At 42.8% G+C, this 16,522-nt stretch overlaps 3 protein-coding genes across 4 annotated transcripts; 1 reads left to right on the top strand and 2 right to left on the bottom strand.

Annotated features, from left to right (window-relative positions):
* The first annotated feature begins 455 nt into the window (after positions 1-455).
* Positions 456-2,804, top strand: LOC133392233 (uncharacterized). Its single transcript, XM_061651775.1, has 5 exons — positions 456-1,356; positions 1,427-1,497; positions 1,566-1,697; positions 1,754-1,915; positions 1,983-2,804. Exons 1-5 carry the CDS (start codon positions 1,349-1,351, stop codon positions 2,606-2,608), a joined length of 999 nt encoding a protein of 332 aa, XP_061507759.1. The 5' UTR covers positions 456-1,348; the 3' UTR covers positions 2,609-2,804.
* LOC133392232 (uncharacterized) lies at positions 2,790-16,007 on the bottom strand. 2 transcript variants are annotated; one of them, XM_061651774.1, is made up of 6 exons: positions 15,928-16,007; positions 11,322-11,411; positions 9,487-9,602; positions 4,470-4,866; positions 4,085-4,395; positions 2,790-4,001 (listed from the first exon to the last, which is right to left on the bottom strand). In XM_061651774.1, the coding sequence occupies exons 3-6, from the start codon at positions 9,599-9,601 to the stop codon at positions 2,818-2,820; spliced, it is 2,007 nt and encodes a 668-aa protein (XP_061507758.1). In that variant the 5' UTR covers position 9,602; positions 11,322-11,411; positions 15,928-16,007; the 3' UTR covers positions 2,790-2,817. The 2 variants fall into 2 exon arrangements, with proteins under 2 accessions (XP_061507758.1, XP_061507757.1); XM_061651773.1 differs by having other exon boundaries at positions 9,487-11,411.
* On the bottom strand, positions 4,935-9,436 carry LOC133392231 (uncharacterized protein K02A2.6-like). The gene has a single exon (XM_061651772.1). The coding sequence runs from the start codon at positions 9,192-9,194 to the stop codon at positions 5,085-5,087; it is 4,110 nt and encodes a 1,369-aa protein (XP_061507756.1). The 5' UTR covers positions 9,195-9,436; the 3' UTR covers positions 4,935-5,084.
* Positions 16,008-16,522: the final 515 nt, after the last annotated feature.

Raw genomic sequence — 16,522 nt, 5'->3', positions numbered from 1 at the left:
CTTTATTTCACCTTCTTACTCACACATACATATGTACATACTCACACAATTCACACTGCCTAATACCGGTGCGGGATACACACGTGCCCGTCTTACCTGTCTTCTCTCCTCGTTCTTCCTTTCATCCAGCTCTGCCTCCCTCTCGCTGCTCCCACGTGCTGCGCTAGCAAGCTGGATGTTCGTCCCTACCTTCCTGCCGCTTCTCCTCTACCACCCAAACGTCCAAAACGCGATGAATGGGTAAAACTATGGACCTGAGATGGGGCCCTATCTCAGTACCCAAACTGGTACCCAAAGGCAGACAATTTTGGACTTATTTTTTGACAGAGAGCTAAAAGCTGATTCCTCCCCTCTTCTCCACTTCTCTCTAGAATTCCATTTGTATGAGTTCTAGGAGAAGGGGAAAGGGAAGGAAATGAGAAGTAAGTGAATTACCCAAGGAAACATTTTGGACCTAGCTTGAACAAAAACTGGGCTGTCTTGCTCTATCTTCTATACCGCACCTGCTTGCACTCATTCGCGAGCGTTAAAATATACTCTCTCGATTTCATGTTCTCGCGAATTGCCTGCTGCTGTAAGAATGTATGAGTGAATGTGCAGCGTTTTTCTCTGTGCTTCTTCTTCTCCCCCCTCGTTCTTACTCCTTTCTTCCATCGATCCGATGCGCGTTTCCTTACTCGACCGCGCAATAACATTTGTAAGGTTCCGCCGCAATGAGATACTGTACGCCCAGGCTGCATATGACAGCCAAAAGACGTCTTTCGGTAAAACTTTTCGTCTTCCCGTCGGACTGCCGATAGTCCGACTTTTTAACGATATGGTTAGACCGATTTTGACAGATATGGCCAGATGTCATTCAAGTGGTGTATATTTTTTATTGACGGTGTAATGCAATGTCCAAAAATTACTGAGTGGCCTACCACAGTGCAAAAAAATTGGCGGACTCTTTTTTCTCCCCCCTCTTTCCACCGATCTTTTTTCCCTCACCCTCTTCCTTCTTCTTTCTCCTAGGTTGTCCCGGTTGTTCCTCTCGGGCTCATTTTGTTTACTTCGCTTTTCGCCTTCGCACAGTTCGGCTATTCTTTGGTTCGGTTCGGTTGTGTTTTCTTCTTCTACTCCTCTTCATCTCATCTCCGCTGCACACACGCTCCTTTTGTTTGTAAGGCCGGTGTTGGTTTATTTAGAACTTTTTCTGTGTTTGTGCTTGTGTGCTGAGGCAATTCCAATTGTTTAGAACTCCTGCATGGAACAAGCGTGAGGGAACCTGTTCCTGCGTGTACAGCCGGAGCCACGGTGTCCCGATTATCTGGTTCAGCTCACAACGCTTTATAAACGTGATACTTCCAACATGGACAGGTGTGTTTTACCGTGCAATGAAAGATGTGACTTTTTTCACACATTCATCTTTTTTTTTGTTTATCCTTAGCGCCAAACGACCTAAGCTACTTGTGTCGATAAAAAATGGAGAATACAAATTGCTCCCGTTAAACAATAATAGTAAGTTTTAATTAAATATGTTTTGTTAAAAATCATAATCATTAACATGAAATTGCATACATTTTCAGATTCAATAAACAACACCACACCTACCACAATGCTTCATCCGCAATTATTGAATGAGCTTTCATCGTTATCGTCAGTGTCTATCCATACTGGAAGTCAAAACATGGCTCGCGAGAATGCTTCATCGTCAAAACGTGAGAAAGTGTATAAGAGTGTTATAACAAGAACTATAGTTAACAAATATTTCTAGAAACTGTATCAAGCGATAAACGCAAGCCGGTTTCTCGTACGAATAATGCAATGGTAGACAATGTACCGTCCACATCGATGGTAGTTCGTTCTTCTTTGGATCACTTCTCGTTTATGGAAACAACTGCATCAACTTCGGGTGCTTGTCAACGAAAACCTAAACGTATGTCTTAAATTTGTTTTATAGTATATTATTTGCTGTAAAATACTATATGAACGTTTATTTCCAGCCCTTTCATCTACTGCTTCAATGGCAACGCAAACGGATTTTTCTAGTGGACAGAACGTGGGATTAGATGCCATACTAGAAAAATTAGACACCATGCAGAGGGAGCAACAAAGACAGGCAGACATGTATCATAAGAAAATGCTGGATATGGAGAAGCAGCAGAAATTAATACGAGCACAGTTAGATATTTTATCCGACAAATTGATTCCACGGCCAGGATTTGTTGCGGAATCGTCGTTTGAATGGGAAACGGTGGGGACCAGGGAAGAACTAGATCGACTGGAGGAAAAATTGGGGGAACCAGAGTTCAAAAAAAAATTTATGGAATTTTTAGATACAAAGCTGCCGACCGACAGTTCAGAAGCTAGACTGCATGATAGCATGGACATTATATTCAAAAAGGGTTTTGTAACACAAGCCAACTGGACAGGATTAGGGCCAGATAAAGTTTGTTTTTCAAATTATGAAAGGGTTATTCAGATTTTTAAATTTATAGGAACATGTCATGGAGTTTCACCCACGGACCAAAGAATCAAAACATTTTTCCAAAATAAGTTTAAACATTCAAAACAAAGACTTAGCATGGTGGGAAAAGTTAAAACTGTTCCTCATAGACGCAAAGTTTAGTTTAATTTATGTTTAATTACTTCTGTAATCCTCAGTTAAGCTTCAAGCAGATAGCAGAATTAATGGCTTTTTGTAAAATTAAAGCTTTTACCCAGTTGCGTATCATGTTCCTATTATAGAAATGTTAAAGAATTCAAAGAAATGTTATTATTTTTTATGATATAAAAAACGAATTAAAATGTACGTTCAACAAATATTTATTATTTATTTCATATTACTAATGTGTGAATTAAAGGAACGAAATCGAATGCATCTTCTTGAGCAAGAGGTGCCGCAACTAATTTACATTTTATATCGCTGATTCCTAATCTAAAAAAACTTTCTTCTAAATCATTAGTACTTGCTCGGTGAATATTTATCATTTTAGAATCGTAAGGATAACTGAAACTACTAGACGAGTAAATGATCTTTTTTGCTGATATTTCTATTACTCCGTCTTGCATGATTGCTGTACCGAATTGACAAACATATCCTGATTTTGTCAAAAACCATTCGTTGCGTTGATCATTTTTTAAACAGAAAGCTTTACGAATATGAAGAGTAACTGTTTCTCCAAGAAGATGAATAGAAGGAAAAGTAATTTGTTGATTTGTATCGTGCGTATGATATGCTTCGCTTTCTGTTATTCTATTTATAGCTTGTTCCAAGCATTTGCCCCCGCTTCGTAATGATTTTTTTAAATGTTGAAGCTCATTTTCAAAATCATATGAGGAGATTGTGTTAATGGGGCCAAAGTTTTCGGCTTGTTTGAAAATATGTAAGAGATTATGTACGTTACTTGATATATATTCTGGACCATATAGTGTACTGTACAGTTTTACAAAAAGCTGAAGTAACTTATTTGCTAATGGCCAATGCTCTTTGTAAACTTCTGTAGACAGCAATGTAATGCTGCAAAAAAACAGCATGAAGTGATTATATTGTTCTTCAGGAATTGAGTCCTTAAGAACGACAAATGAACCATAAAACAAAAATGAAGCAAATTCTGATCCTTTCCAATGTTTGATGTCAAAAAGTGGACGAAATTTTCTATGGATCTCAGCAGGAAGTTTAATGTTAAGTAACTTAGCTGTAATAAAGTTGATTTGTGTAGGAGTTAATTTTTTTCTTACACCAAACATACCAAACATCCAGGCCATCAGCATTCTTTTTGTTATACCTAAATCTATCAAATGCAGAGAATCTGCCACAATAATTTGTATGATGATGTCAAACTCATCTAAATCCAAAAGAGGTGAATCTAGTTTGTGATGATCACCGTAAGCTCGGTTTTTGAAACCTTCATGTGTTCTATCTGGGCCAGCGGTGTCCGAGTATGCGTTTCTTCCATTGATGTGTTTTCCTTTCGAAGTGCACTTTAAGCAGCCATCTAACGAGTTGAAATAAGCAACACCTTTTGAAAAAGAAAAATGGTTATACAAAATTTGTTACCCTAATTTGTGTTGCTTTTGACTATTATTTTATTTGAATAGTTACCTTTTATAAAAGCTCTTGCAGGAGAATCGGCGATAATAGCACGTAATTTGATGTTAAACTTCTTGTTTTTTACAACCACACCATTTTTTGTGAGAAAATTAACCTCATCTACAAAAGGTCGGAGAAATTGTTCTATGCTGGCTGGTTTTGTTGCTCCACAATAGATTGAAATTGGCATGACTGGTATTTCCGGCATTCCATGAATGTTAAATAGAATAGGCCAAAATTGTAGATTGTTGCTTTTGGCAATCGGCAATCCGTCTATTGACACGTTCAGTAAAATTGTTTTATCAGCTTCAAAGTTTACATCGCTACAAATTAGAAAACATAACGATATGTAATACTTATACATGAGAATGAATTTGTTTACATCCAGAAATATTACCTTAACTCGTTAGTGAAGCAATTTTGAATCCCACGATACCAATACTGTCCACCTTGCACGGTAATAATTTCCGAAGAGCGATTGCGGTTGATTTTTAGCAAAGTTCTAGCATCTTTTGGCAATTTGCAAGAACTTACTTTACCGATTATACCCATGACTTGTTCGATGGAATCATAAGTTTGATTTGTAGACACCGCCCACGTTTGCAAAGCTTCTTTTACGGAGAATGGTTCGTTTGATGTTTCTTGTTCCTCGTCAGAGCTTTCGAGATAATCGATTACAGCCTCTTCTTCCTCAGCGTATGCAGTAGTTTCATGATCATCTTCAACATAATCATGTTCCACAAGAAAACTGTCGTGTGAGGATGTAGCACCAACATCTGGCGTATGTGCATTATCTGTGTTGTATTTACGAAGTAAAAGTTCTTGTATTTCGGTAATTCAGATAGTTCTAAAGGGTTACAAATTATTCTGGTTCACACACACGTCCGTACACCGTGGAGATCGCATACAAAGAGCGCGCACTTTCCTGGCTTCGGTTCCGACCCAAGCAGCAAACGTCAAACAACGCAACGCGTTTATGCCGACGGGTTAGCGTCTCCAACATTCCCCCGCTTTAACTGCGATGATACCCCTCCAACCACGCAGGCTGCTTCCTCACTCTCGTCGAGCGGCGTAGGCTTGCTTCTGTACCATCCGCAGGTGTCATCTCACGTTCCGCAAGATTTGTTGTAGTCGCTGCCGATGTTTCAGATGAGGATGCTGACACCGTTGTTCCAGACATATCCCAGGCATCTAATAACACATTCAGTGGCATTGGTTGCTGAGTTCGCCCTTCGTTGGTCTCTGCATTACGCATCCGAAGCTGGTTCACATGATAGCGCAAGGTCTTGCCATCGATTTTGACCATGTACATTACGTTACCCACGCGCTTGTCGACTACTCCAGATACCCATTCCCAGCCGTTTCGATGGTATCGCTTTGCGTAGACACGGTCGTTTATGGAGAAACTCCTCCTAGTAGCTTCGTCGGCCACCACTGGATCCGCTGGTCGAATATCGCGAAATGATGGACGCAACATCTCCAGAGACGTTCGAACCTTGCGATTTAACATCATCTCCCCCGGCGATTTTTGATCCAAGATTCTATTCGGCGTGTTCCTGTAGGTGAAAAGAAATTCATCCAAAGCCTCGTGCATCTCACCTCTACCCTCCCGAATCTTCTTGACCGCTCTCTTAAACGTGTCAACAAACCTTTCGGCTTGGCCGTTTGACTGCGGGTGGTATGGCGCAGTCCGCACGTGATGAATACCATTCTCCATACAAAAGTCACGGAACTCCGAACTTGTAAACTGTGTTCCATTATCGCTTACGACAGTTTCTGGTATACCAAACCGTGCACACAATCCCCGTAACATTTGAACTGTCGCTTGTGCTGTGGTTTGACGCGTTGGTATTATTTCCGGCCATTTCGAGTAGGAATCTACAACCAGAAAATAATACTCTCCCTCCATAGGTCCAGCGTAGTCAACGTGAATACGCTGCCAGGGGCCTGTAGTTTTTGGCCAATCTACTGGTGTGCAATGCTCTGGAGATTTCGCCGCACTTGCACACGACTGACACGCCTTCACTGCATTCTCGATTTCGCTGTCCAATTTCGGCCAATACACATACCCTCTTGCAAGCGCCTTCATGCGGCATACTCCAGGATGACCTTTGTGTAGCAGTTTTAACACTCGATTCCGAAGATTCGCGGGAACTACTACCCGATCTCCGAATAAGAGGCATTTTCCAACCGTAGATAAGGCCTCTCGTCGTGCGAAGAATTGCTTTAGGTCTTCAGTCTTCTCTTCACCCTTTGGCCAACCATTTTGGACGAACTGGAACACCTTCCTTAACAAAAGATCTGCTTGTGTACCACGCTCCAAATCTTTAAAGTTCAACGGTAGGGCTTGAGTAGCACTGGTTACTAGATGATTAATATCATCCTCTAGCTGGATACTAGCAATGACGTAGTCCTCCTCCGGTTTCTCGTGTCGGTCCATTAACCTGGACAGTATGTCGGCATTTCCGAAATTGTCTGTCGCAACATATTCGATTGCGAAATCGTAAAGAAGTAGTGCTAATGCCCAGCGCTGCAGTCTATTTGCAGTATACAAGGGAATTCCTTTACGTGAGCCAAAGATTCTAAGGAGCGGCTGGTGGTCGGTTTGGAGGATGAAGCGGCGTCCGAACAACATGCGGTGGAACTTTGTTACTGCAAACACGATTGCAAGACCCTCGCGATCCGGCTGGCTGTAGTTCATTTCCACCTTCGTTAGAGCACGAGCAGCATGCTGAACAACCTTTATGCTACCATCTGGAAACCGATGACTGATCGTAGCTCCAAGACCTACTGATGAAGCATCCGCTGACACAATAATTTCCTTGGAAGGATCATAATGGGTCAGGAGAAGCTCTGAACTTAAAATCTCCTTAAAGCGGCGAAAACTTTTTTCGCATTCAGCTGTCCACTGGAATTCTCCGCCCTTTTTCAAAAGAAGGTCTAAGGGGTAACGCAAATCTCTCATTTGAAACACAAATTTACCGTAGTAATTTATCGCTCCCAAATACGAACGAACTTCGCTGAGCTGCGTTGGCGCTGGCATCTTCAAAATCGCTTCAATCTTTGCTGGGTCTGGTCGTATACCCTGCCGGTCTAGCAAATGTCCAAGGTATCGGATTTGGGGCTTCAAAAAGGAACATTTTTCTGCCCGTAGCTTGAAACCAAACTCCTCGATACGAATCAAAACTGCGCGTAAGTTTTTCAAATGACTTTCCTCATCAGCACCGCCTACAATGATGTCATCCATATAACCCGCGACACCTTCTAATCCGCTCAACATTGAGTCAACGATTTGCTGAAATGCACCAGGTGGTGTCTTTACTCCCGGTGGCAATCTATTGAAACGGTAAAGCCCCTTGTGAGTGTTTATCGTCAACAACTCACGGCTCCTTTCACATACCTCCACTTGGAGAAAAGCTTCTGCTAAGTCAATCTCACTAAAAACAGCTGATTTTCCAATGGCTGTAAATATGTCTTGTGGTATAGGCAACGGGTACTGATGCGGCTGAAGCGCGTCATTCAGACCTGTCGAATAGTCGCCACATATTCGGACTGTTCCGTTCGCCTTCCGTACTACCACAATCGGAGCTGCCCACTCCGAAGAATCAGTGGGTGTTATTATGCCATTACCCTCTAACCTGGTCAATTCATCTTCAACCATCGACTGCATAGCATACGCTACTGGACGTTTCGGGCGAAATACAGGATTCACGTCATCCTTCAACTGTAGACTAATTTTCATCTTATCACAACGACCAAGTTCGTTCGAGAACAACGATGGAAATTGCTGAATCACAGCTGCTGCGGCATCTTTAACACACCCAACGATGTTGCAAAAGGCATCAAGTGGCTGTTTCCAAAGCCCGAAAACATCCATACTGTCTGCTCCGAAAAGTAACAGTTCCTCTTCTACAACACGAACTAACGCTTCTTTCTGTTGTTTGTTAATCGTCATTTTGCAACAAAACTCACCTAGTAGCTTAAGCGGTGTTCCACTAGCTGTCCTCGCTGAAACGGATGCTGGACTCAATTTGGGACCTCCTATCTGACGCCATTTTCCCTGCGATATAATGGTGATATCTGCACCGGTATCCAACTGCAGTTTCAGCTCGCGTCCGTTTAGCGCAGCAGTGACATACTTTCGGCCAGCCTGGATTTTGTTCACTGTCACCACCCTTACCTTCGCTTTGTTATTGCGATAGCGAGAACGATTACGGTACGCCGTTTCACAAAATCCTTCCTTGTGACCTATCTCGTTGCAGTCCTCGCATTTGTGTGACGTAAAAGAACATTCTCGTGCAAAGTGTTGCCCTCCGCACAACCAGCAACTTACTGCTTTCGCTTCCTTGCCACCTCCTTTGATGTTTTGTTGTTTCGTCTCATTCTTTCTCACTGCGTTTACCTCATGCGCAGTGTTTGAGATAAGGTTGCTATCTTGGCGCAGGTTAAGCAGGCGTTGAGCTTCACCGGTTAGCTGATCTAACGTGATTTCACTGTTGTCTTCCATCTTTGAGAGCAGCCGAACTCGTACATCAGCATCCGCATCCCGTTTTAGACCACAGACAAACAACAGACATTTTATTTCCTCCTCTGCTATCCCCGCCAACTTCGCCTCAACAACCTTTTTATTTACGCGGCACGCATACGCTCCGTACTCTTCGTGAGGCTCTTTCACTAGCTGCAAGCATTTAAACCGTTTGCACACGATGGACTCACGGTCTCCAAACAGTTTCTTCAGTTTCTCCACGGTGTTTTTGAAATCGAAGTCTTTCGGTTGTTTCGGCATGATGGAACTTATATAGCGTTCGTGCTCCGTAACGCCAATCTTACGAAGAAGAAGACGCAATTTTGCTCCGTCATCCAACCGCTTCGCATCGTCAAGAAACAAACCTTCGTATCTGCTATACCAAGCCTCGAAGTTTGTATCCTCCGTGTGGTGAAATTCTTTTATTTGCCCCGCAATGGCATCGATCGCTTTCTCCGATCCATCATCATTTTTTGTTTTCATCGCCGACAATACACTGTTCAAGAGCTGCTGCTGCTGATCAAGCATTTGCTTTTGCTGGTTGAACATTTCAATTATCCATTGTTCTGAGCTTTCTTTTGCAGGTGGTTTCGACATCGTGGTATTCTCGTCGCCAGTTGTTGTATTTACGATGTAAAAGTTCTTGTATTTCGGTAATCCAGATAGTTCTAAAGGGTTACAAATTATTCTGGTTCACACACACGTCCGTACACCGTGGAGATCGCATACAAAGAGCGCGCACTTTCCTGGCTTCGGTTCCGACCCAAGCAGCAAACGTCAAACAACGCAACGCGTTTATGCCGACGGGTTAGCGTCTCCAACAATCTGTAAAGCAAAATAAACCATGTTCAATAAAAAGTACAAGCAAACTTCATGATTTTCATCATACCATTTTCTCTTTCACTGGTATTATTTTCTTCTAGCTGGTCTTGCTCCACTATACGGTTACGGGTACGATACAAATATGAGTTGAGCCGAATACGCTTCGAGAATGATTGGTCCATCCTATTTTTGATAAAATCACGGCTAAAAACCACTAGATTATCGCAATAACGCACGCAATTTAACTCGTTAGATGTTCTGTATGTTTAGATTTTGTTCATTTGCGCGCGATTGTGGTGTGACAGCAGCGACATAAACACAGACAGTATGGACAAGGGAACAACATCAACAATATCAATATTGGCCTTGTGTGGTATAAAACTAAAAAATCTTTTAATTTAGTCTGAATTGTTAAAATAATTGTTTGTAAAATAACTTTAAATAATTTTACCATGTTATATTGAAGAAATGGCTTGATTTATATGTATAAAAGCCCAAAAAACGATTAAACTCTTCAATGTGGTGTTATAAATCTGCTAAATTGGTCTTACGCGCTGTCATTTGCAGCCTGGGCGGAAATATACAGAGCATTTTCATTTAGCATCCGTGGTCCACACGGAACGCAGTACCCCAAACACCACCGGCCAATATCAAATTATCGATATTGGCGGTGACTGGTGAATGAATGTGTCTCCCCTCTTCTCATCAATATAATTCACTTGCTACATCTCCTCCCCTTTCCCCTTTTCCTAGAACTCATACAAATGAAATTCTAGAGAGAAGTGTGAGAAGAGGGAGAAGCATCAGCTTTTTCGCTCTCTCTCAAAAAATAAGTCCAAAATTGTCTGCCTTTGGGTACCAGTTTGGGTACTGAGATAGGGCCCCATCTCAGGTCCATAGTTTTACCCATTCATCGCGTTTTGGACGTTTGGGATGTTTCCTTGGGCAGTGATTCTCTTGAGAACGAATGAGGTAGGAAAGAGAGAACGAGAACGACATGTGCTACGCCGCTTCCCAAGCGAGTCAACACGCTCGAAAGTAGCAAGGAAAGTAGAAATGAAGTAGCCTTCTACTTCCCTTCTACTTTTGTTGCTTAAAATCAGAAGAATGTAGAAACATGTGGGTTCCAGGAAAGAGCAAAAAATGAGTTCTTGAGTGTACACACACGCACACGCGACGACTCACGCTTACGTTCTTGTTCTACGCCCCTCCCCCTTCTCACTCGCCCCACAGATCTATTTTTAGATCATCACACACTTCCATCGACGGCGGTCGATGTGACGATGTGTGTCGCCGCGTGTGTGTTGTCGATTTGGTCAGAAAAACTTTTTCTTCACACCAAATCTCTGACATGGAGCGTCGGCGTACCGATTGAACCATCGCGACTTTGATCAGTGCGTGTGGTTAAAACGACCTTTTGTATTGTGTTGTACGTAGCGTGCGCGCCAAAATTGTAAGAGTGCGCGGAGAGTGAATGTGGCTTTTTGGGGGATTGAGATACAGAGACAAATTTCGCTGCACATTAACAAATACATTCTCACTGCACGGGTTGAACTGCGAATGCTCAGTTCTGAGAGAATATACTCGAGCACTCGCGCATGAGTGCAAGCAAGCGCGGTATAGAGGATAGAGCGAGACAAACGATTATTTTGCTCCAAGCTTTCTACTTTTGTCCCGTTGGGTTATCGCAATGAAACAAAAGAGTGATAATAATGGCACGAGAAATTGTCACTCTCATCGCTCTCTTGCCATGCGCTACGTGCTCACTCAAAAACTGTGACGTCAGGCCGGCGGTCAAAGTGTTAATCCAGCGTTGTCTTCGTCGAATGGTGTCCACACGTTAAAAATTCTTCCTGCTTGTCTCCCTCTCGCTGCGCTAGCGCGCTGGATGATCGTCCCTACCTTCCTGCCGCTTCTCCTCTACCAGTCGCTAGCACGTTGGAGGATCGTTCCTGCCTTCTTTCCTCTCCTGTTCTGTTGTTTTCGGCACTCCTAGGGATAGAGGGAAATATTAAATATTTTGCCAAATGCTGTTCCATTTCACGCGAAGCGTGAATGTGAATGTGAATGTGTTACTTACAGTATCGGACATTAAGATAGGACCCTTTTTTTTCAATGCACCGTGCACTTGTTTTGCCACGTTACTTGTGTTTGTGTGTGTGTATGTGTGTATGTGTGTATGTGTATGTGTGTGAGTGTGTGTGTGTATGTGTGTGTGTGTGTGTGCATGTGTGTGTGTGTGTAGTAGTAGAAAGAGAGTGTGCTTTTTAATGTGTATTAGCAAGTGCGCGGGTTTGTGTCTGAAAAACATAGCTTGCCATGATGTCATATTGCGTTGAAATTATTCTTATTATGTGTGTTATCATGTGAAACATTGTGCGTTTACACTTGGATAAAAACTAAAGTTTGCATCGACAGCAGCGCTTGTTCCTCGGACGAAAACGCAGGTGTGCTGTTTCATGAATGTGAATGCGACACCGGTGCGAAATGGACACGCGCACAATAGCAATGAACTCGGCATTCTCTCACAGGTGTTTCTCCAGTGCACGCCATTGAATAACTGGCGCGCAGTTATTCTTTTCAATGGGCGTTTTGTTTCATGAGCGCGGCAGTATTCTTTTCTCGATTTTGAAGGGAAGACGCTTACTCGCGTACTCGTTGATAGTTTTTATCCATGCGATGTGTTATGGAGGCGTTTTAGGGCGAATTACGGAAAGTGAGTCAACCTGCGTATACGGTTCGGCTCCGACTGGCTGGTCACTCAGCGAGCCGAGAGGCCACTCAGCACGATCGAAAGGACGATCGTGCTCTCTTGGATTAAGGCGGCCGAGCGGGACGGTCACACACAAAAAGGGCTTAGGATTAATAAATTATATATTACTGTTTGTTTTTAATAAGTACAACGTCGTTTTAGCAAAGCCCCACAAATATCACAAAAGTGGCGACGAGAAAAGTTAATGTGATCGTTTCGTGTTGTAAAGTGCTGACCAAATTTTAATTCGTTTTTTGTTCGTTTTCTTCCGTGTCCCGCTCACACACATACACCCACACAATTGCGCCACCACGTCCCAAGAAGCGCAAGATGAACCCCGCTGATGCAACGATGGATTTACCGACGGAGGAGGAGCAGCGACGTGCATCCTTAGGCCGGCCGGGATTTTTCAACCCGGCGGTGATGCAGCAACCCGGAGCATCGCAGCCGCACGTTCCCTCCGTGCACGAAGTAGCGTTCCATCATCAGGTGTCCCCAAATGGGCACCTCTATCCGCCATCGCAATTGGGACCCGCATCAGCGCAGCCGGTATCAGCGCCATCGCAATTTGTGCAACCGCCATCGCAAACGGGCTCAGCTGTAGTGGATAACGCCGTACTCCTGCAAACGCTGAAAATGATGCAGCAACAAATGACCCAGCAACAGCAGCTTATTAGTAAAATAATGGCCCAGCAAATAAGCCAGCCCGCATTTACGCCAAATTTCAATCCAGAGCAAGCAACGGAAGCATTAGCCAATTCGATTATGGAATTTCGGTTCGATCCTGAAGCTGGCATCACCTTCAGAACATGGTTTTCCCGGTACGAGGAGCTGTTCAACGAGGATGCTTGTCGGTTAAGTGATGCAGCAAAAGTGCGACTTCTTTTAAGGAAGCTAGGTGCAGCCGAGCATGATCGGTATTTGTCGTTTATCCTGCCCCGACGTTCAAGTGAATTTTCATTCAAGGAGACGATCGCAAAGCTCGCTGTGCTGTTCGACGTGCAGGAATCCTTGATAAGCAAAAGGTACAAGTGTTTGCAGCTTACAAGGAAACCTGAAGAGGATCTGCTTACCTACGCATGTCGTGTAAATAAATCATGCGTAGAGTTCGAGCTCAGCAAGCTCGACGAGGAACAGCTAAAGTGCCTCTTATTCGTTTGTGGATTAAGAGAAGAACGAGACGTCGAAGTGCGAACCAGATTGTTGGCGAAAATCGAGGATCGAGAGCAGATTACGTTGCAGCAACTGTCAGAGGATTGTAGTCGCATTGCCGCACTAAAAAGAGACAGCGCAATGATACAAGAAAATGAACGGCAAGTACTCGCATTGCATAACAATAGTAATACAAAAATATTTAACAACCATACTAAAGCTAACAATTCGAGTTTTCAGCACCGGCAATTCCCCAGAAGAAATAATGTCCAAAGATATGATAAGCAGCGTCCTCCCGCACGGAACACCCAGCCCAGCCGACCATGCTGGCTTTGTGGCGATAGACATTGGGTGCAAGACTGCGAATACAAATCGCACACATGCCAAGATTGCGGAATAGAAGGGCACCGAGAAGGACACTGCAATACCGCAAGTCGATTCGGAAAGTTTCGGCACAGCCCATCAGCGGAGGCTAAAATCGTCACGGTGAATGCTTGTGCAGTCGCAGTAAACCGTAAGTACGTAAACGTGCAAATAAATGGGAACAATGCCAGGTTGCAACTCGATACGGGGTCCGATATCACGATCATAAATCGACCCATGTGGAAAAGCTTAGGAGAACCTTTATTAAATGCATGCGAGATAAGAACAAAGACAGTGTCAGGAGCTAACCTTCACATAGACGGGGAATTCGAAGGAATTATTACGGTTGGAGGAATTACGAAAACAGCCACAATACGGGTAGCTCGCGTAAATCTTTTATTATTGGGTGCAGACGTAATAGAATCATTTAACCTGGGATCGTTACCAATGAATGCGTACTGTGAATCAGTTTCAACAACGACACCAATTGCTAAAAGCTTAGAATATCCCAGCGTTTTTAAAGGATCAGGCAACGATTATTATTTTACAAACGGAACAACGACTGCTACATAAAAAAAAAAGAGAAAATGGAATATATAAAATGAGATGCATAAAAAGGAATATGATAAAAAAAGAAACGAAACCAATATAATAGCAAGTAACGCATGCTTAAAGGAAAGTTGATCAACAATAGTGTCGTATAGACCACAGCTTGCACGTTTCATGAAAAAAGGCGATCTATTTTGTTTAAAGAGAGAGTGGGTAGCAATCCCCATGTGCAAAAGAAATGCCTAAACGAAAATTTATCAAGAATCCAAAAGGAAAACAAAATAATAGCGACAGTTATGGTCAGAATCCTCCACTAAAAGAAAAGGAATGTAGTACATGAGCAACACAATCAAGCAAGAATACCAAGTCATAATCAATTAAATAATAACCATACAGCACGCATCTCGAGCATTTACAAAGCGCAAACAGATTACGGCCAAAAAGGAAAAGGTATTGGCAGAAGTAAAAGAGCACTCTAACACAGAAAACACTTTAAAAGAAGGCTGTTTGAAAAAAAAAACAAGTTGTATAAACAAGTGGCCTTGCAGCAACAACAAAACGGCATCAGTGGTTGCTTCAGCGCATCGTCTACGCAAATATTTAGAAGAACGGCAACCGCACGTCCTAGAAAGCTGAAATCGGGTACAGGAACCACGACGTTCTTCTCGCAATAGAAGATTGCCCAGTCGGTTCGAGGTGTACCGTACATTTTAAGAGAGGGAGATGTTATGGAGGCGTTTTAGGGCGAATTACGGAAAGTGAGTCAACCTGCGTATACGGTTCGGCTCCGACTGGCTGGTCACTCAGCGAGCCGAGAGGCCACTCAGCACGATCGAAAGGACGATCGTGCTCTCTTGGATTAAGGCGGCCGAGCGGGACGGTCACACACAAAAAGGGCTTAGGATTAATAAATTATATATTACTGTTTGTTTTTAATAAGTACAACGTCGTTTTAGCAAAGCCCCACAAATATCACAAAACGATGTTTTTGCTGCTCCAAAACGATGTAATTCATCGCGTATAGAAGTAGAACGCAGGCAGAGCACGGGATCAGCCGTGTCCAAGTTCTTAACCAGTGCGTTTTTGACGGTCCAAGCAAGCAATGTTAGTAACAATGGGTCGAGGTAAACGTTGTACCGATCATCAGCGCCATATGTAAAAACGAATGGCTGCTGCTGGCATTAAGCGCAAAAGGATCGAGTTCGTAATGGAACGATCGCGCACTTTTGTGGCAAACGCGCTTCGGACAACCGAAACGTGCTTAGACAACTGAAACGCGTTTGGACAACCGAAACGCGCAAGTCAACCGGACGTCCTCAGAAGACCACGGCGAAAGAAGACCGTAACATTGTTAATACATCGAAAACACACTGATTGCGAGGGCGGTGGTCCTGCTTATCACACCAAAAACCTAACCCAAAACACAAAAAAACTACTTACAAATCTATTCGAAACGACCTACTTGTGAAACAAACACACACATCAATACACATTCAAACATACATCCACACACACACACACACACACATGCACACACACATACACACACACACACACACACACAAACACACATACACACACATACACACACATACACACACACAAGCACATACAAACCACACATAAACTTGACCCAACGGGTGCACGGTGCGTTAAAAAACCAATGCCCTATCTTTCTGTCCGATACTGTACCAATCAATTAAATATTCCTTCTATCGTGGTCCGTGCTCACTTCCTTTCTTGCGTGTGTTACTTCTTTATTATGTGTTTATGTGTTATTTCTTTAAATGACGGAATTGATTTTATTTCACAATTATCAATACAATTAAGTTTGATAAGGATTGATATAACCCTTTATTAAAAACGGTACTTACCAAATAGTTTTTCCGTACTGGTTTCACGAGAGAAAAAAACGGGCACGCATCGACGGGTCCCACCGCTTGCAAACTTGATTTCACACTACCACATTTTCATGTGAACGCGAAGCAGCGCCTTCCTCGTGTGAATATACAGGTATTCCTCGGTATACGCCATACTCGAAACACGCGATTTCGCTATACGCTTTTTTCTATATTTGACAGTTCTTTGAGCAAATTGTACTAATTTGGGAAATCGAATGTCAAATGCAAAATAAATTCCCTTTTGGTTGAATATTAAAAACCATTTCAAAAGGTATAAAATTGTAATTTTCAGTTGATATCAGATCAAATAACTAATTTAGTGGCTAAAACCTACCACTTCATGCAAAATTATACGAAAATTAGCTATAATTTGACTGAAAACCTCG

The sequence above is a fragment of the Anopheles gambiae genome, chromosome 2 (genome assembly GCF_943734735.2).
Source record: "Anopheles gambiae chromosome 2, idAnoGambNW_F1_1, whole genome shotgun sequence".
NCBI classification, from domain to species: Eukaryota; Metazoa; Arthropoda; class Insecta; order Diptera; family Culicidae; genus Anopheles; species Anopheles gambiae.
The sequence above is the reverse complement of the archived record's forward strand: the minus strand, read 5'-3'. Positions and strand labels throughout refer to the sequence as shown.

Coding starts and splice junctions, on each gene's coding strand:
- LOC133392232 (XM_061651773.1), bottom strand. CDS start 9,601: ATGGACCAATCATTCTCGAAGCGTATTCGGCTCAACTCATATTTGTAT. Junction 4,396..4,469: donor TGCTTCACTAACGAGTTAAG/GTAATATTTCTG, acceptor TCTAATTTGTAG/CGATGTAAACTTTGAAGCTG. Junction 4,002..4,084: donor TGCAAGAGCTTTTATAAAAG/GTAACTATTCAA, acceptor CTTTTTCAAAAG/GTGTTGCTTATTTCAACTCG.
- LOC133392233 (XM_061651775.1), top strand. Junction 1,498..1,565: donor GCTCCCGTTAAACAATAATA/GTAAGTTTTAAT, acceptor ATACATTTTCAG/ATTCAATAAACAACACCACA. Junction 1,916..1,982: donor TTGTCAACGAAAACCTAAAC/GTATGTCTTAAA, acceptor GTTTATTTCCAG/CCCTTTCATCTACTGCTTCA.
- LOC133392231 (XM_061651772.1), bottom strand. CDS start 9,194: ATGTCGAAACCACCTGCAAAAGAAAGCTCAGAACAATGGATAATTGAA.